This window comes from Lynx canadensis, chromosome C2 (genome assembly GCF_007474595.2).
Source record: "Lynx canadensis isolate LIC74 chromosome C2, mLynCan4.pri.v2, whole genome shotgun sequence".
Lineage (NCBI taxonomy): Eukaryota > Metazoa > Chordata > Mammalia > Carnivora > Felidae > Lynx > Lynx canadensis.
In genome coordinates, this window is record NC_044311.2 from 49,877,987 (window position 1) to 49,899,037 (window position 21,051).

The following is a 21,051-nucleotide window of genomic DNA, read 5'->3' on the forward strand; positions in this document are numbered from 1 at the left end:
GTCACTTTCCACAAGCAAACTCATGTTCCTTTCCATCCCAAGTGGTGGTGATCCAAGAGTTAAAGGCTATGGACTAAACTGCCTTGGGAGTTAAGAAGGAAGGGAGAGAAAGAGGTATGAATCTCCCAAGCCAGGGGACTATGATAGAGAGCCCCTACAGAACCCTCAAGGAATAACCATGGCCAAATTGTGCTAGAGAAGAAACTGTCTCATGGACAGAACTAACAAATATCAACACAAGAAAAGTAAAATGTAAGGAGACCTTGGTTGTGTGTTTTCTCCCTGGGTGTTGCTGGAATATGCTTTTAGCTGTTTTCTGTCATTATCATCATCCTCATGATTTTGTCCAGAGGGTTACCCTCTTCATCTAACAATAGGTAGAAATTAGCCATTCTTTATTACTAGAAATGATCTACAGTGACCTTCTCAAAACTTTGCCCCAAATTCACAGTTCGAAGACACTTGGGAAAAGAGTAGCCTCAGACATGATGCATAGAGTTCCTTTATTATAAGTAATCAAAATTGATAAAACCGGAAAAGTAAACAAAATATTCTCGTTGAACAAAAATTAAATATGGCTGCCCCAAATAACTAAAATAATACAGTGTCCAATAGTTAAACTCTGTCTTCAAATATTAACATTACAGATACACATCCTTTATCCTGGTAACTTTATAAAGTATTTCATTTTTCCTAAAAGCATATTATATTAATCACAATTTGCTTAAGTAATTCTGATATGACATTTAAAATAATCATCTCTTAAATATTTAAATACCATTAGAATGCAACTTTGATCATTTGGAGGAATTTCCGTTTCAACTCAATATCCATATATTTACATAGTTTACTCTTTTCTGAGTAGGTCACCTCCAGGCCTCTTAGCATATTTCACCCTTTTCTACGAAAGTGTATGCGATTCATAAGTTCTCTGAACTTCAGTATTAAGGAGTAGTTATTTATGTGGTCTTTCCATGTTTCATAAGTCCTTCTAAGTTTGTCATAATAACTTTCATTTTTCAAACTGAAATCTGATCCAATTTTTTTAAAATAATTGTCTTTTTTCCATATTTCTCTCCAGGAGCCTTTCAATTTTTCCAAATAACTTTCTTTTTCATATTCTTCCTTCCATATTCCTTCTCCTTTTTTTAACGCTGTTAATTCAGCTTTAAGTAAGTTTCTGTGAATTGTCCAATAGATTTTAGAATCATAATCTAGCCCTTTAACAAGAACAGTTTTGCCAAGGCCTCTTCTCAAAATTTCTTCATTCAGACTCACACTAAAATATCTACCCTTGAATAAAAAATAAAACAAACCAATTACTTAAGAATTTAGTAATTTATTCATTTACTTAAAATCAGTCGTTCAGCATTTTTTCCTCCAGAGAAAAGCCAAAAAACAGGAAGCAAAAGGGTCCCCAAGAGCTCAAAAAAGCTAATGCTCAATCCAAGAATTTCATTACTAAAAGAGATTCTTGCTCAAAGTTAACTGCCTCTTTTGTAACATAATAGTTCTTCACAGACTCACTGGTCATCTAACCCAAAGAAAGTAGAAGTAATAAAGTATAAGAAGTGTTCTTGATCTGTTTGTTGTTCAGAGGAGTAAAGGAGCACACAAAATAGGCGAAAAGGCAGAAGGCCACAGCAAAAGAAACTAAAAAGTATAAAATGCAAAATAAACTGAATCATCACTGAACTGTTAGTTAGGTTCAGAATTCCACTGTGTAGGAAGGCACTGGCATGTAAATGCATTTTTGAAAGACTTCCCACATGAGGCGCCTGGGTGGCTCAGTCGGTTAAGCATCCGACTTCAGCTCAGGTCATGATCTCGTGCTCCGTGAGTTTGAGCCCCACGTCAGGCTCTGTGCTGACAGCTCAGAGCCTGGAGCCTGTTTCAGATTCTGTGTCCCCCTTTCTCTCTGACCCTCCCCCCATTCATGCTCTGTCTCTCTCTGTCTCAAAAATAAATAAACGTTAAAAAAAATTTTTTAAAGACTTCCCACAAAATTATTAACATTTAAAATAGTCCTAGATTGGGGCGCCTAGATTGGGTGGCGCAGTCGGTTAAGCGTCCGACTTCAGCCAGGTCACGATCTCGCGCTCCGTGAGTTCGAGCCCTGCGTCAGGCTCTGGGCTGATGGCTCGGAGCCTGGAGCCTGTTTCCGATTCTGTGTCTCCCTCTCTCTCTGCCCCTCCCCCGTTCATGCTCTGTCTCTCTCTGTCCCAAAAATAAATAAAAAACGTTGAAAAAAAAATTTAAAAAAATAAAATAAAATAGTCCTAGACCTTGAATCTTCATCCATAAAGAAATTTCCTTCATGGAAAACCTTACTTCCTAATGAAACCGGATAAATGGGACTTTTTTCCCCACTAATTTACAGTATAAAGGAGATCCTGCTGGGGTGCCTGGCTGGCTCAGTTAGTGGAGGAGAGACTCTAGATCTGGGGGTTGTAGGTTCAAGCCCCACACTGGATGTAAAGATTACTTAAAATTTTTAAAAATCTTGAGGCGCCTGGGTGGCTCAGTTGGTTAAGCCTCCGACTTCGGCTCAGGTCACGATCTCGCGGTCTGTGAGTTCGAGACCCGCGTCGGGCTCTGGGCTGATGGCTCAGAGCCTGGAGCCTGCTTCTGATTCTGTGTCTCCCTCTCTCTCTGCCCCTCCCCCGTTCGTGCTCTGTCTCTCTCTGTCCCAAAAATAAATAAACGTAAAAATTTTATTAAAAAAAATTTTTTTTAATCTTTTAAAAAAGGAAATCCTGTTTAGTTATTTATACAGTCCTTGTGAAATTTTAACCTAACAAGATCAATTTTAACAAAGTATTAATAACTGAATAGCTTTGTTAGACAAGTATTAAATTCTAAAAATGTGAAAACCCCAGGTTTAAAGTAGGAGACATTTCTAGGACTATCCAAAGGAACAAAGTAATCTTTTTTCCCTTAAATGCAGTAACTCTGAGTCATACTAATAAGGAGTTCGTGGGGAGCCTGGGTGGCTCAGTGGGTTGAGCATCTGACTTTGGCTCAGGTCATGATCTCACAGTTCATGAGTTCGAGCCCCACACCAGGCCTTCTGCTGTGAGCACAGAGCCCGCTTTGATCCTCTGTTCCCCTCTACCTCTGCCCCTCCCCAACTCGCACACTCTCAAAAATAAACATTTAAAAAAATAAGGAGTTCGGGGCCCCTGGGTGGCTCAGTGGGTTAAGCGGCCAACTTCGGCTCAGGTCATGATCTCACGGTCCGTGAGTTCGAGCCCCGCGTCGGACTCTGTGCTGACAGCTCAGAGCCTGGAGCCTGTTTCAGATTCTGTGTCTCCCTCTCTCTGACCCTCCCCTGTTCATGCTCTGTCTCTCTCTGTCTCAAAAATAAATAAACGTTAAAAAAAAAAATAAAAAATTTAAAAAAATTAAAAAAATAAAAAAATAAGGAGTTCATATAGTTTTAAAGGATTTATCATATTTTTCTCAATCTTTTAAATTTTTTAAATGTTTATTTGAGAGACACAGAGAGCACCAGCACGTGTGCACAAGCGGGGGAGGGGTGCAGACAGAGAGAGGGAGAGAAAGCATCCCAAGCAGGTTCCAAACTGTGAGTACAGAGCCCAACTCAGGGCTTGATCTCAGGAACCATAAGATCATGACCTAAGCCAAAATCACATTGAACTGAATGAGCCACCTAGGCACCCCTCAATATTTTAAACTTTAAGAGCTCATTCCCTTAAACCAAAATCAGCATAACTAAAATTCAATCTGACACATTAGTAAAATTCAACAGATGTAAATTACTACAATATGCATACTGCATAGTTTGGTCACCTAGGAAGGAATATAAACTAAAGTAGAAGCTCAGGAGCCAGAAAGAGCTGGGCTTGAATACAGGCTCTATCACTTGGTTACCCTGAGGCCCACCTGTAAATGGGAGTAAAAACAAGGACTCCAGAACAATGGTTTTGAGGATAAATGAAATACACTCCTCAACTTAAAAGAGAAGATATTGTTTCTTTTTATTTTTTTTAAGATTTTTTTAAAGTAATCTCTACACCTAATCTGGGGCTTGAACTCACAATCCTGAGATCAAGAATCACATGTCTCACGGACTGAACCAGCCAGGTGCCCCCCTGCCTCCCAGCTTACTTTTAAATATATGATGCTTCAACCGATCAGTGTTGGATAATTCTTATTTTGAAAGAACTGAAGATGACTTGGACATACAGAAATTAATGGGTCTCATTAGGCTATCTATTAATAGTTCAAAGGCTCTAAAGAATTAAAATGTTTACAATTTTAATCACTTTAATGTGAAGTTATATTTTCTTCAGATTGTTTGTGTTTGTTACATAATAAGAGACTTTAGAAATAAGAAAACCGTTCTTAATCCCGTCATCACATTTTAACTATTTAATTTTCTACACTCTTTTTCCAGTACTCTTCCACCAAAAGCAGTGTGGAGTAAGGCACACGCAAGGACTCAGGACAGTGGCACAGCAACACTGATGAGGCTCCGTGGCATCCCAGTTAGTTACACAGCGGCCATGGCCAATCATAAAGGTAGGAAAACTCTGACGCAAAGTCTTCAGATGACTGATTACTGATCATTAATAGTATGCAAGTACGCTCAACGTTAGAGTTCAAAGATTGAGCAGTATTAACCTTCAGAAAACACACTTACTCTTTGTAGTTTCCAGTTGACAGGAAACCCACTCAACAAGTGGTTTCTAATAACAAGGGGGATATAATACACTCATGTAGAAATAAATGTGTAAAGCTACTCCTTATTTTTTTTTTTTTAATTTTTTTTTTCAACGTTTATTTATTTTTGGGACAGAGAGAGACAGAGCATGAATGGGGGAGGGGCAGAGAGAGAGGGAGACACAGACTCGGAAGCAGGCTCCAGGCTCTGAGCCATCAGCCCAGAGCCTGACGCGGGGCTGGAACTCACGGACCGCGAGATCGTGACCTGGCTGAAGTCGGACGCTTAACCGACTGCGCCACCCAGGTGCCCCAGGCTACTCCTTAAATTATCAACGTCTGAAGTCATTAATGATTTTAAGTTTTTTCCATTTTCTTAGTTGTCTATTTTTTCTATAATGAACATATAAGTAACATTTTATAACAAAATTTATATATGAAACACCTGGTTCTCTATACATAATCACTATGAGTACCAATTAAGAAAAGCAAAAATTCAGTCCCATTATATATTCAAGGCTCTAATTAATAATGTTTATGTATAAATAAAAAGAATAAAATATTGCTCATTATTTCTTCATACTACTTACCTTATTTACTAGAAGATAGCAAATAAGTGCTGAATTCTCCTTTGCAAGAAGTTGAAACCATACCAGTTGGGAAGGTTTTAACTCTTTTTGTAACCACACCTTCCCGGTTTCAGTGAGTTCTACTCCTGCCAGCTTAACCAGCAAAACACCACATGGCTCTTCTAAAAAGTTTAGGTAGAAAGGAATGTAGCTTTAATACCATGTTGCAAAAACGAATTTCAAGGTCACACTCCCCCTATGCCAAACAATCAAACATGTTTATTTATAAACACCCAGACACTCTAGATTGCAGGTTCATTTACATCTGTATTCAAGTTTTCTTTTTTTTTTTAATTATTATTTTTTTAACGTTTATTTATTTTTGAGACAGAGAGAGACAGAGCATGAACGGGAGAGGGTCAGAGAGAGAGGGAGACACAGAATCTGAAACAGGCTCCAGGCTCTGAGTGGTCAGCACAGAGCCCGATGCGGGGCTCGAACTCACGGACGGCGAGATCATGACCTGAGCTGAAGTCGGCGCTTAACCGACTGAGCCACCCAGGCGCCCCCCAAGTTTTCTTTTAAAGCAACCTAAGCATACAACAGATGGAATAATCTAAAACCCCCATTTCAGTAAGCTCCAGAACAGGATGTAGAACCCATTAATAAAAATATGAATAAAACAGCGCCTGGGTGGTTCAGTCGGTTAAGCATCTGACTCTTGATATCGGTTCAGGTCATGATCTCACGGTTCATGAGATCAAGCCCCACATCCATCGGGCTCTGTACTGACAGTGCAGAATATGCTTGGGATTCTCTCTCTCCCTCTCTCTGCTCCTCCCCTGCTCTCTGTCTCTCAAAATGAATCAAGAGGGGCGCCTGGGTGGCTCAGTGGGTTGAGAGTCCTACTTCAGCTCAGGTCATGATCCCACTGCTCATGAATCTGAGTCCTGCGTTGGGCTCTGTGCCGACAGCTCAGAGCCCGAAGCCTGCTTCGGAACCTGTGTCTCCCCTTCTCTCTGCCCCTCCTGTGCTTGCTCTCTGTCTTTCTCTCTCTCAAAAATAAAATAAACGTTAAAAAAATCTTTAAAAAAATAAATTAAAAAAATAAACATTTTTAATAATAATAATATGCACATATGGCAATTACAGTGCCGTGGCGCTGCAGGGCCTCTGGGGGCAGATCCTACTGAATATCATCCCCAGAGCAGTATAAGGTACAGCCTGGACAAACCCAGGTAGCAACTTTGCTGCCTGGGCACTGAAGAGTCATTACTATTTCAGGGAAAAGTGATTTAAATTATTATAACATAATGACAACAACTTAGAAGGTAGAGGACATATGAAGTCTAAATCCTGCTTAGACTGAAATGGTCAACAAATAAATCTCTCTTTAGGGAACAATAGTCACTCAAATTGTTTAAATTCTGTTTGATTTATTAAAAGAATCAATCACGTAGGTATGTTTGGGGAGTGGAATCAATCTTATTCCTTTATAGGCATATCTCCTTGAACAGGTGAAATTCATTCATCTGAGAGTAGAAAAGAATCTTCTGGGGCAATTGGCTGGCTCAGAAAACCATGTGACTCTTGATTTCAAGGTTATAACTTCGAGCCCCACATTGGGTGTAGAGATTACTTAAAAAAAAATGTGGGGAGCCTGGGTGGCTCAGCTGTTAAATTCCAACTCCTGATTTCAGCTCAGGTCACAATCTCCCAGTTTGTGAGTTCGAGCCTCTCATCAGTCTCTGCACTGACAATGTGGAGCCAGCTTGGGATTCTCTGTCCTCTCTCTCTGGCCCTCCCTCCACTTGCACCCTCTCTCTTTCTCAAAACAAATTAAAAAAAAAAAAAATTAAACTTAAAAACATGTTTTAAACGAACTTTAAAAAATAAGAACCCCTTCATAAAATTAAAATAATATTATGAAGCTCATTATTTAAAAAAAATTTGTTTTATTTATTGTTGAGAGAGAGAGAGACAAAGACAAAGACAGAGACAGAGCATGAGCAGGGCAGGGGCAGAGAGAGAGGGAGACACAGAATCTGAAGCAGGCTCCAGGCTCTGAGCTGTCAGCACAGAGCCAGATGCAGGGCTCGAACTCATGAATGGCAAGATCATGACCCAAGCCAAAGTTGGATGCTTCACCGACTGAGCCAGCCAGGCACCCCAAGAAGATCTTTAAATATAACTAAATTTAGGGGCACCTGGGTGGCTCAGTTGGTTGAGTGTCTCACTCTTGGTTTCAGCTCAGGTCATGATCTCCCAGTTCATGAGTTCGAGCCCCACGCTGGGTTCTGTGCTAACAGTGCGGAGCCTGCTTGGGAGTCTCTCTCCCTCTCCCTCTTTCTCTCTCTCAAATAAACTTTTTAAAAATGTATTTAAAATATAAAATGAATGTATAAGTAAAACTAAATTTATTCAACAAGCTTTGCCAAGTCTCCATTGGCTAACAATTATTTTTCTAGGGCCTGTGAATAATGAGATAGGTAGGAAAAGGTCCCTGCCCACATGGGGTTCAGTTTAGTGGAGGATATAAACCTAAAATACATGACTATAGGAAAATGTGTTTAAGTACTGTAACCACAGTGTGTGTCCACTGTTGTGGGTGTAGTAAAGAAAGAGGCTAATTCAGCTCCAGAGTTAAGGAAAGCTTCACAGAAGAGCTGACATTTGAGCTGGATACTAAAGAATGAACTGGAGCTCAACAGGAGCCAAGGCACTCTGGGCAAACTGTGCCCACGGGCATGAGAACACAAATAAGCAGCAGGCAGGAAGGTCTGTGTGAGTGGGGTCTTTGACACAAAGCAGGGAGAAATGGGAAAGCAGCAGGGGACATCAGCCCCTGTTCGGCTCTCCAGTCTCCTTTGGTGACTCTTGTCCCTTTCTTCCCTAGGCCCCAGCACTCTAGTCTTCATATGGCTTCTCAGAAGAGCCATGCTCATTCCCATACACGTTCTGCCTAGCCAGCCCCCTCTCATTCTTCAGGTCTCTGATTAAATAACAACTCATCCATGAGGCTTTCTCTGACCACTTTACAGGTATAGGTTCCCCATTCACATGACCTCCAGTAATGTTCATCCTAGCATCTTGCTCTTTTCTTCATAGCTCTTAGGACAATTTTCATTTGTCTGTTGTCTATTTTCTACTTAGACTGTACACTCCAAAGGGTAGTCTTATTTGTTTCACTCAGTGCCATGTAGCTACAATAGGTCCTAGAACATAACAGTTGCTCAATATTTGTGGAAAGAATGCTTGACTGCCTGAATGAAATACTGAATGGTTGAATAAAAAGAGGAGGGGGAAGAAAAGAACATCTGGAGACCAATTAAATAGTTCCTTGTATTTAAAACCAAGAGTTTATACTTTCTCTCATAGACAGTGGAAAGTAATTTAAAATGACATTGTTTGCTACTTTACAAATAACTTCTAATTAACAAATACTAAAACAGTTGTATTATTCTTGTACTTTACTTACTTTTCCATGAAGTTATAATAGGTAAAGCAATGGGAATATGCTCAATTTCTAAACCATTCTCAGTTATTCGGCGTAATCGTCCACGTAGTTTAACATTTCTTCTTATAAATTCTACTGGAATATCTGAAGAACTTGTAAATTTTGATGTCTGTTGATTTATAAAAAAATATAACATTTGATTATTATTTTCATTTTAACATTAAGCATGTCAAATTGTTACCTAAATATTTAATAAGAAGATGTAACCCCGGAAATTTTTTAATTTACCCCTTAATTTCATATATTAATATTTTAGTGTGATTTAATCAAAAGTGTTTATAGGAAGGGGGCACCTGGCTAGCTTAGTCAGCGCAGCATGCAACTCTTGATCTTAGGCTTGAAGATTTGAGTCCTACATTGGGTGCAGAGATTACTTAAAAAGAAAATCTTTTGAAAAAAAAGTGTTGAGGCACCAAGATGGCAGTTAGTTAAGCGTCCAACCTTTGGTTTTGGCTCAGCTCATGGTCTTATGGTTTATGAGTTCAAGCCTTACACTGGGCTCTGCTCTGCCAGTGTGGAGCCTGCTTGGGATTCTCTCTCTTTCTCTCTCTGACCCTCCCCTACTGTCTCTCTGCCGCTCCCTACCTTCCCTCAAAAATAAATAAACACCTAAAAAAAAAAAAAACGTGAAATACTACAGGTTAGAGTCAGTATTTTAAAAGATCTTGACAACTAGGATGATGGGATAAAACTAATGAAGGATAAGAGAATAAACTAATTATAGCATAGATTAAAAAGATTAAGAAACTTTAGTTAACTGTGAACTCAAAATGAGTGGAAGTGTGACAAAGCTGCAAAACAAAATACAAACTCCCTCTCCCCTACACTCCCTGCTGCGCCCCACCTAAGTTCAAACACCAAGCAACATTATAAGGAACAGGATCCAAAACGAGAGAGGTGAGGAAGGGATGGCTCTAAATCAGGCCCTAAGTGGAATATACTACGCTGTGCCAGGTACCTGTTTCATAAAAGACTCAAACTAACTGGAACAAAGCTAGAAGAGGAGAAAAAAGATGATAGAGTCTAGAAACCACATCACATGAGAAAACTAAGATTATCTTGCACCAGTGGGGGCAGGGGGATAGGCTGTGCCTGGGTTGTTCAGTTTGTTGGGTTTCCTGGGCCTCGGACTCTTGATTTCAGCTAAGGTCATGATCTCATGTTTCATGAAATCAAGCCCCTTGCCCAGCTCCTGACATCGCAGAGCCTGCTTGGGATTCTCTGCCCCATCTCCCACTCATGCTTGCTCGCTCTCTCTTTCTCTCTCTCAAAAATAAATAAATTTTTTTTAAAAAAGAGTATTTTGCACAGGGGAGACAGACAGAGTAAGTAGAGAGGATCATTAAAGATGTCTTCAATTACTAAACATCCATCCCTTTTAATTTTTAGGTGTTTTCATTAAAGGACACACATAAAAAAGACACCAGAGTGCCTTGGTGTTTGGAGTTTTAGAAATTTTGAAGTTTTAGAAATTATTAAGCAGCTAGCTAAAGAGGAAACTAAATAGAACCCAATGTTCTATTTCCTTGAGTTCATACTCAAGGAATATGTGAAAAACATTTAAAGGCAGATCCCACTGTATCTACCTTTTCTGGATCCAATAATCCCTCAACAACATAAAGTTCAGTGCTGTGTTTCTGTGACATGGCACTATCTGGAAGATGAACTAACTATATACATAAAACCAGAATACAACTGCAGAGCAATACATAGAGAGGTTTAAGATAAAGTGTAAGTGCTAACAGGTCAAAATGGAAAGGATAAGAACACCGGAGGAAGATATTTTTAAAGGAAGTGAATCCTGAGCCTGTGATAAACAGTCTGCTTTCCAGAAGAGGCAGAAAGATGATGCCACTGACAAGGATGCTGTCCCTAAGCTTCAGATGGTGAAGTGTCCTAGAGGCAAACAGACAAAAGCGGGAAGCTCTGTGAAGAGAAAATAGTAAGAGTTTCAAATTCAGGAATATGACATTTGAAATCCAGTTCTGCCACATACTAGCTGGGTGATCTTGTGAAAATAAATTTAACTTTTTTTAGCATCCATCTCCTCATCTATAAAACCTGGGTATAAGAATACCGGTTTCATAGGATTATTATAAGTGTTAAATGAAATTACGTAGGGGCACCTGGGTGGTTCAGTCGGTTAAGTATCCGACCTTGATTTCAGTTCAGATCATGATCTCACGGTTCATGACATTGAGCCCCGAGTCAGGCTCTGTATTGACAGTGAGGGGCCTGCTTGGGATTCTCTCCCCTGCTGGTGCGCGATCTCTCTCTCTCTCAAAATAAATAAACATTTTTAAAAAATGATTTTAAATGAAATTATGTATATGAAGTGTTTAGCACAGTACTAAACTCAATCATCATTTTTTTTATTTTTTTAATATGAAATTTGGAATTGTCTACCAGTAATTGAAAGAATATGAGAGCTTGGTAAACTCAGGAGGAAGAAAAATGAGAGAAAAACAGCAATACAAAAAGAACACTGAAGGGGAACTATTAAGGCTCCCTGTGGCAGGCCCTTTGTTGGTTAATGCAATATTCATTCTCAAGCCTCTCTCCCTTATCAGCAGGCACTGGAAGGGATGGGAAAGTTAAATGGCCGCTTTCCCAACTCCTTTCCAGCTAGAGGTGGCCATACGATATAAGGATGTAAGCAAAAGTCTGCTGAAGGCTTCTGGGAAAATTTTTGCTTTCTTCATGAGAGGTGGCTCGCACCTTCCTTTTCCCTCTCCTTTTGCTTTGAACAAGAATATGCTATTTGCAGCTAGAGTAGCCATTCTGTGCCACGAGGAAAGGCACAGAGAATCATACACCTAAAACCCTCTGTGACTGAATCACTCCAGGCATCTTGTGACATGAGGAAAAAGCCTTTTTACTTGGTTAAGCCACTGTCGGTTGGGGTTTCTCTTACTTGTAGCCAAAGTCCTTCAACTGTTACACAACTGAGTTTTTTGTTCTCCAAAGTTCCAATGTTCTTTTTCTAGCTTCTTAGCCTGCTCTTCTCATCACATGTCACTATTATCAAAAGCCATAAAAATCTAAAAAAAAGACACCAGCACTAAAGTCTAAAATGAATAACTTCATAATATACTAATATAAATTTATATTAATTAATGCATAATTTTAATAAATCAATAACATACCTAATATTGTGTAACTTAAAATCATCTATAACTGATTCATGTAATTTTTAAGGGCTAACAAGAGAAATAACCCCTCAGCATTATTTTTGCCTAAACACTTTTTTTTGTCAAGTTTATTTATTTTGAGAGAGAGAGCATGAGCAGGGAAGGGACAGAGAGAGAGGGAGCCAGAGACTCCCAAGCAGCCTCTGTGCTGTCAGTGAGAAGCCCAATACTGGGCTCGATCTCACGAACCATGAGATTATGACCTAAGCCAAAATCAAAAGTCAGAGGCTTACCTGATTGAGCCACCCAGGCCCCCTGTATTTTTACCTGAACTCTTACTCAGATCATTTAATATTTTGACAATTTTGAAACCTTCAAAATACAAATGTCATGGAATACAGATTGTAAGATAAAGAAAAAATGAAATGAATGAAAACAACTAAAGTTTCCAAAGTTCCATTCTAAAAATATATATAAGCTAAAAATGAATGACTTACAAAATCATGGAAGTGTTAAAAGAAAAAGCCTATTCGATTATTAGATATAAGGTTAAAAAAGAATGCAGGGCACTTAATAAAGAGGATGAAAGTTCTGACATTGGAGTCAGGGGGAAAAGGCAACAGATGGAAAAGATACAGTATAGTAGAGTAACACTGTGTAGTCAATGATAATATAAAATAACATAGAGATAATAAATACAGGAAATAAATATACACAGAAGCAATAAACCCATACCAGATTGTAACATGACACTAAAATTACACCCAATGACAAGAATCAGTTATATAAAAAATACTTCTAAATCTTGAATTGCTAAATGGATTTCAACAGTATCTATTATTAAAAAATTATTGAAAGGGCAAAAAAATACGCTAACTGAAAGGATAAATTATTTTTTTTTACATCATACTCCCTGCTTTATTCATTGAACAGATATTAGATTGTTGCAAATCAGAGAAAGCATAAATTATTCAGTGCTAAAGGACATAATTCGACTGTGATCTAAATCTAAAACCACTATACAAAACAGTTTTGAGACATTCCACAATGTCTGAAATGCAAATTTAGTGATTATAGCATTCTAGCAAACCAAATCCTTTACAGATTCCTTTTTAAGCATGAAGACGTGATTATGAAAATATAGACTGTGCAATTACTTTCCATAAAATCCTGCGAATGTGTTACTTTTAAATCAAGGTCTTTAAATATGTTCATTGTTCTAAAATAATACTTAAAACTTCTAATATGAATAACAAAATGATACCCAGCTTGAGACAAAAACTGTTTTGAAGTGAGAAATTAACTGTCTCTTGTTTATCACAGTTCACAGTGCCTTCTCCATTTTTTAACTTACCATCCGAATACTTCTTAGAAGTAACATTATTCCAGCTATGGCCATTACGGTGCTGATGTTCTTCAGAAAAAGATTAAATGATTAATTCTCATTAGTTATTATTCATAATAGTGAAAGTAGTAATTAGAAGGGGGGAAAAAGAAGACTGTCCTCCCAATATCTGTCCAAATAAGGCACATCCTTCAACTAAAGGCCCATTTCTTCCAAAAAAACTTCCTTAACTGCCTACCTACTCAGTAATCTCCCCTTTCTTTCCCAAACACTCTGACATGTATAGTAATTATATACATAACATTGTATTGTTCTCTATTGCCTTTTACTTTAACCGTGAGTACCTTAACTGCACGAATCAGTCCAATACTTCTTGAATGATGCCCACAGTAACTAGCATAACCCCGAGCCTAGAGTGGGAATTTCAATCTTTGATAGAAAAATTTGCCACCAAAACGTTACAATACAATGTCTTCGATGTACATATGGATGAACAGTTGGGAAAAACTTATCAATGTTTTTAAAGTGCTCCATTTAAGCTGAAGCAGACCTAAGAGAGTTTAATTTAAAAATAAGAACCCTGCGGGGCACCTGGGTGGCTTAGTAGGTTAGGCGTCTGACTTCCCGACTTCCTGACTTCAGCTCAGGTCATGATCTCACTGCTTGAGAGTCTGAGCCCTGTGCCTGGCTCTGTGCTGACAGCTCAGAGCCTGGAGCCTGCTTCGGATTCTGTCTCCCTCTCTCTCTGCTCCTCCCCCGCTCGCACTCCGTTTCTCTCTCAAAAATAAAATAATTTAAAAAAAAGAACACTGCAACTGCCTCAACAAGAGTGATAATCTAACATGCTTTCCTTCAATAAATACAACTAGGTATGTAAGAAATGAAGCTGAAAATTATATGCAAGGAAAGAAATGAAGATACTAAGATTGGTCTTAGTGTTGAAGACAGATACAACTCTGATCATGCTTTAAACAACAGGCAAACAGAAAATAAGTCAATGGAAATTTTGTAATTACCAATACATAATGCTTTTTGTTCTGTGGATTTTGCATTTGTAGAAGGAAAAAGAAAGAAAATGAACACTAGGATACATTCTGTGATTGAGATATTTGGAATAACGTTATCTGTGAGCTAATTTAAACTGTTTCCTCTCTCAATCTGTTGAAGTCATTTTTTAATTTGAAATGACTCATGCATCAATTTCTGCTTCACTAGAAGAACTCAGGCCTTGCCAATTAACACCTATATCATTCATTCATTAATCTATCATTCATTAATGCCACCAATATGTACCTAGCACTTAGTAAATGGCACGCAATACTCCGAGGACAGGAGCTGTAGTGGTGAATGAAAACAGCCATAGCCCTGGCCCTTGTGCTGCTTGGCTGCAGAGCTTTTTGCAAAGCTGATGGTCCTACTCAACTTCTCAGAAGGACGTAACAAAGTTAATCATTCTCTCTGAAAATTCTCTTCACTTGACTTCTAGAACGCCTGGTTTTCCTTCTCCTCCACTGTTTCTTCCCAGTTTTTGCTGATCTCCTCCTTTTCACTTCCCATATACTAAATGTTCAGTGTTCCTCAGGTCCCATGTCTGAATTCTAGGACTTGATCCACAGCTTTTCTGACTTGCTCCAAGATGTCATCCAAGCTTTAAACTTAAGATTTAGGCAGTTCATTCCTAAAGTTGTATGTCCAGTTCCGATCTCCCTTCAATGCCAGATTCCTATATCTAAGTTGCTTAGATAATATCTACAACTCCGTTTAGAATTCTAATAACCATCTTCAAGTTCACACATCTCCACCTCCAAGTTCACATGCCCAAAGGGTCCTCTGAATTTTCCCAACAAATCACTGGCCCCCACTCCTCCACAGAAACAACTTTCACCACCATCCACCCAGTGGGCAGCCCCCTTGATTCCTCCTTGCACCCCACACCTAAATCATCCACACCATCCCCAGGGTCTTAGCCACAATCTTGTCTTGCCTGGACACCTAAGATGTCCCATTCTTAGTCGAACTCCAGTGCCCTCTCACGTCACTTAAAACACAAGGCCTACAGTAGGACCACGTGCCCTATCTTCCACCCCGTCGTCTCCGTGCGCTGTGTCCCCAACTGCTTTCGGGGGACGCACCAAGCTGTGCTGCGTCTTGGTCTCTGAGGTATCTCCGGGGCCCAGCACTGCCCTGGCAGTAATTAGAGATGGTCTCTCCAGCCCACCGCGGCCATCCCCACGCACCGAGCCCAGCCGGGCCGCGCTCCCTCCCCAACCGTCCGCCCCGCACTCGCGACCCCGGCAACGTGGCCCTCCGCCCAGTCTGGCCCCGACGGGCTCCACTGCCCGTGGCCTGCCCGCGCCACGTCTCCCTCAGGCTCGCTCCGCGCGACCCTGCGCCCCCCGCCTGCCCGGCCGGTCTGCGATACCCGGACGAGGCGCAGGTGGTCGTCCGCCCATTTCGAGACGCGCGCCACCACATTGGGCGCCGCTCCGTCCGGGTCCGGCGGCTGCGAGGCGGGGGCCTGAGGCCGGCCCGCCATGTTGCCGGCTTCCCGCGAGCCCGCGTCGCGCTCCTCGGGCGGACGGCAGGGGGCGCCGCGCTTCTGGGGCGGACGGCCAGGATCCGGGCTCCCCAAGCTGTTAGGGGAGCCGCACGGTGGTCGACGGTGGGGTCCTCGTCTGCGTCGCCTGAGAGTGGCCTTACGACTGGCTGTTCGCTCCCTCTTCCCCTGGAGGTGGGCCTCCCGTATCAGTGACCTCCCTCCCCCAGCATTTATGCAGGGTTTTCCCACTGCGCCGGACATTTTTATGGGACAGGGACGGGGGCTGAAGGCTTCCCGGCCATGCTGGTGGGAAGACGATCAGTTTGTGACTTCTGTTAACCCAGCCTCAGTGTGGGTACCGCATCTCCTCTGCCATTAAGAAAGGAAATTGAAGTAGTCCATTCCTTTCACCTGCTCCCAAATATAATAAGATGCATATTTCTTATGTTTGAATTGTGCTTTAAAATTTGCACAGTTCCTTGGTAATCCTATTAGGTGCTCTAAATTGTTGAACTGTTAATTAATTAAAATATATATGGAAAGCTGACTATATTAGTATATTTCATATATTAGTAGTAGTATTAATTAGTATATAAGTATATTTTAAAACAAAAATTAGATGCCGGATAGTGTAAATGGTATAGTAACATTTGTGTAAAAAATTTGTTTGTGTGTGTGTGTGTGAGAGAGAGAGAGAGAGAGAGAGAGAGAGAGAGAGAGAACCATGGAAATTTATGCAAGAAACCTACAACAGTGATTGCCCCTGGAGAGAGGGATTGGGGTAGGAATGGTTGGGAGAATATTTTGCAATTATGGAAATGTTGTATATCTGCGTTGTTCAGTTTCAAACCTAATAGCCACTTGTGGCTCTTGTGTGCTTGAAATGTAGCTAGTACAACTCAGGAACTGAATTTTTATTTTTTTAAAGTAAGCTCTAAGCCCAACCTGGGGCTCGAATTTATGACCAGAATCCAGAGTCCTCTGATCTTCAGACTAAGCCAGCCAGGGGCCTCAGGAACTGATATATGTGTGTATATATACACACACACATATATACATATATATACACATAAATACATATATATACATATACATATATATGTATGTATATATATATATTTTTTTTTTTTTAATGTTTATTTATTTTTGAGACAGAGACAGAGCACAAGTGGGGAACGGGCAGAGAGAAAAGGAGATCCAGAATCTCAAGCAGGCTCCAGGCTCTGAGCTGTCAGCACAGAGCCTGACACGGGCTCGAACTCACGGACTGTGAGATCATGACCTGAGCTGAAGTCAGACACTTAACCAACTGAGCCACCCGGGCGCCCCAGGAACTGAATTTTTAATTTTATTAATTTTAATTAATTTCAATAGTCACATGTGTCTAGTGGCTACCATATTGGACAGAGCAATATACTGTTAGAATTTTTTTACTTTTCTTTATGCACATATTATTTTTAGAAGTGAAAATGGAGTATGTTGTACTCCTAACACACGTATTATGAGTAGTACCTTCAGGGAATGTATTGCCTCAGTACTGTAGCTAATAGAAAGTAAATTACTGGCTAACACTTAGATCTTACTATGTGTGAGGCACCATTCTAAATACTTCTCATGTATTAGCTCCCTTGATGCTCCCAACAACTTTATAAGATAGACACTATTATTAATACCAGCTTTAAAGAGTAAATATGCACAGTGATTAAGCCAGTAGCCAAGGTCACCCAGCTAGGAAGTGGTGAGCTGGGCTGTTATGCTGGGATTCAGCTCAGTGAATTGGCTCAGTCTGTACACGTGACCACAACACTGCTTCCCATAAAGGCAATCAGCTAAAACACATCAATCCCTATAAATTTCCAGAGAGGGTGCAATGCACATGGTTTTGGGGGAAATCCAACTAAAAAGATACACTATAGGGGCACCTGGGTGGCTCAGTTGGTTAAGTGTAGGACTCTTGATTTCGCCTCAGGTCATGATTTCACAGTTCATGAGTTCCAGTTCCAAGACAGGCTCTGGGCTGACAGCGAGGAGTCTGCTTAGGATTCTCTGTCTCCCTCTCTCTCTGCCCCTCTCCCCATCTCTCAAAATAAATAAACATTAAAAAAAATATATGCTATATGCTATAACCAAAAAATATATGCTATAACCAAAATCCTTAATCACTATTTCAAATAAAAACAAAAGTTATGTGTGTTAAGAGATGTTGAATAGCTTTAGTTCAAAAGTAGAAAAACTAAGATTCCTTCATGGGCAATTCTGTTCCCAATTCTTCTTTTGCTGTTTCAGTGTCCTGTCTCTACATGCTTTCTGCTCTCTCTCCTGTCCTAGTTGAAGACAGTTCTATCCAACATCCCTACTTTCCAACCTAAAGTCTTCTTTTCTGTAACCCAGATATCAGTCACCTGGGTGTTTCCAAGTCCTCCAGATATCTCAAGGTGTCCCTTTCAATATTTCAGCAGCATCCCACTAATAATTGATGGGAGAATCCTGGCCACTGCAGGATTTCTGCAGATTGAGAGATTTACCATTCTCCTGGGGTAGCTTTACCAAGGACTCCTGCTCCTTTTGCTGTTGATGACCTCTCTGGATATGCTGCTTCTATGAGTAGAGAGGTATGCATGAAAGCCACACTTAGATTCATTGCCCGCCCCTCAATTTCCCACAATACCGTGAATACAAAGACAGAGTTTGTAAGACTTTTATTGGAAGTTTTATGTTAACTATGCAGAATGATTATTAAAAAGAAATTAATTGGACATTAATGTGAATGTTCCCAGAACCCAAAGAATTAGAAAAAAATGAATATTTAATGAGCACCCCCTCTCACAAAAATATCTCAGTTTCTAGCATTGATTTCCAGTCAAAGTCAATCATTCCACTGTGTTATGGACTGAATATTTATGTCACTCCAAAATTCATATGTGACATTCTAACCCCTGATGTGATGGTGTTAGAAGCTGAGGTCTTTGGGGGGTAATTAGGTTTAGATAAGGTCTTGAGAGTGGAACCCCTATGATGGGATTTAAGTCCTTATAAAAGAGGAATAAAGACCAGATCTGCATCTCTTCCACCCATGTGAGCACAGAGAGAAGGTGACAGTCTGTAAGCCAGGAAGAGGACTCTCAACAGGGACCCAATCTGCCAGCCCCTTAATCTTGAACTTCCCAGTTGTGGGAAACAAATGTCTGGTTAAGCCACCCAGGTTCTGGTAATTTGTTACAGCAGCCTAAGATGACTAAAACACGTGTGTACCTCAGGACCAGGAGGTGAGCTCACTAACTTCCGTGCCATTGCTACTAATACCTCTTGCCCTCTAACCCTCTTCAGGACTGTCAGGAGTGATGGAGGCTGTCATCTTGTGATCTCTTGGTCGCTCTGTGAGATCATGACCTGAGCTGAAGTCAAGAGTCAGATGCTTAACCCTACTGAGACACCCAGGTGCCCCATGGTCACTCTCTTTTATTCATTGAACACTTTAGCAGCTGATTTAAAGTCTTTCTCTTCATTTCAATCCCTGTTATTATTCTGATCTCTCAAGTCTCATGCCCAGTGACTTTTTCCTCTACCCCAACTCAGCCATCTCTTCCCATGGTTACACTCTGGGTCTTGTCTTCACCAGAAATTGCCACATCTGCAGTCACAGCCCTGACACTGCCCTCTCCCACCACAACCTCCTGTTCTTCTGGTTCACTCGAGAAAATACCCCTTATGGCAATAGCTCTTTGAGCTCAGTAAAATGATCAGTCCATTGAACCACGATGTCCTATTCATCAGCCCCCTCTAGTCTTCAGTTTCCATCTTAACCAGCTTGGACTCTGGTTTAGCATTATAATCACTCCCTTAAAAACAGCCTCAACTCCAACCCCTCTCTGCCTCCTTTGCACTTGCCCGCCAAAACCCCAGCACTGCATTACACCCAACCTCCACCAAACAGTTGGGAGTCCAATAGGGAGAGATCTTCAGCTTTTTTCAAGAAAAGCTGCAGATCTGGACTTTCATATGAAGTCACCCTGTTTTGAAATTAAAATTGTTGGCAAAACACTGTGGTAGGTAAAGAATTTATCTTGAGGCAGAGACTACAGACTTTTAGTTTATTACCTCTGCTTGTATGGCTTTCCATTATGCTTCAAGTAATGTCAAAACTGTAGGTTCATGTACAGGTGCTACATAATCGAGGCTCTGCTTCTCTCTCAAGCTCTTCTTTCCTACCCCCTACTTCACTCATTTTACCTCAAGCACACTGAGCACATTGACCTCCCTCTTCTTCACACGGGCCAAGTTCATCCCTCTGTCTTAGAGCTTTTGCATTTACTGCTCACTCTGCCTACAATGCCCTAAGCCTTTCCTTTCACCCTCCAGCCCCTCTCAAGCTGCCCCCTTCCCTCTTATCCTTCAAGTCTCAGTTTAACTATCATAACCAGGGGCTCCTGGCTTTTAAGTTGGCATGTGACTCTTGATCTCAGGGTTGTAGGTTTGAGCCCCACAGTGTGTAGAGATTGCTTAAAAATAAAATCTTAAAGAAAATTTTTATTCTTTACAGGACTAGAGAGAAATGAATGACCAAAAAAGTACAAAACCTCTATTATTTCTTTTGTCAGAAATTATTAACCTAATAAAATATAAAATGTTCAAAAAAACTGTGAAAGTGTCATTTTGAAATTATTTCACCATTTTTTAAGCCCAGAGTTGTTTCTTTATGCTTTTTCAATAATTTCCTGACTTATAGGGTCTGATTTCTTCAGATAAACCCAATTTTTGCTTTCAGTCACACCTCACAACTGAAATTCTGGATTTAAAATATCTTCTACCCACAGGAGTAATAATGCCTTTTTTTTTTTAAGGCACCATTTTTTTAAGTTTATTTATTCATTTTGAGAGAGAGAGAGTATGAACAAGTGGGGGAGAGGCAGAAAGAGAGGGAGAGAGAATCCCAAGTAGACTCAGTGTTGTCAGCACAGAGGCCAACGTAAGGCTTGAACTCACAAGCCATGAGATCATGACCTGAGCCTAAATCAAGAGTCGGATGCTTAACTGACTGAGCCACCCAGGTGCCCCTATTAGCACTTTAAATTGAACTACTTGGAAAATTTGCCCATTTAAACTAGAAGAAAATATAAAAGACATCTAATCACTCGAGACTGAACTTTTGGTTCTAAAACACAGACTTTCAAAACACAAGTGGGGCACCTGGGTAGCTCAGTCGGTTAAGTGTCCAACTCTTGTTTTCAGCTCAGGTCATGATCTCACGGTTTCACGACTTTGAG

The 21,051-nt window shown here is 40.4% G+C and overlaps 1 protein-coding gene across 1 annotated transcript; it reads right to left on the minus strand.

Annotated features, from left to right (window-relative positions):
- Nucleotides 1–486: 486 nt before the first annotated feature.
- CC2H3orf33 (chromosome C2 C3orf33 homolog) lies at nt 487–15,784 on the minus strand. Its single transcript, XM_030330313.1, has 5 exons — nt 15,671–15,784; nt 13,258–13,317; nt 8,734–8,881; nt 5,277–5,437; nt 487–1,293 (listed from the first exon to the last, which is right to left on the minus strand). The coding sequence occupies exons 1-5, from the start codon at nt 15,782–15,784 to the stop codon at nt 892–894; spliced, it is 885 nt and encodes a 294-aa protein (XP_030186173.1). The 3' UTR covers nt 487–891.
- Nucleotides 15,785–21,051: the final 5,267 nt, after the last annotated feature.

Coding starts and splice junctions, on each gene's coding strand:
- CC2H3orf33 (XM_030330313.1), bottom strand. CDS start 15,784: ATGGCGGGCCGGCCTCAGGCCCCCGCCTCGCAGCCGCCGGACCCGGAC. Junction 8,882..13,257: donor TTCTAAGAAGTATTCGGATG/GTAAGTTAAAAA, acceptor ATAAATCAACAG/ACATCAAAATTTACAAGTTC. Junction 1,294..5,276: donor GCTATCTTCTAGTAAATAAG/GTAAGTAGTATG, acceptor TTTTTATTCAAG/GGTAGATATTTTAGTGTGAG.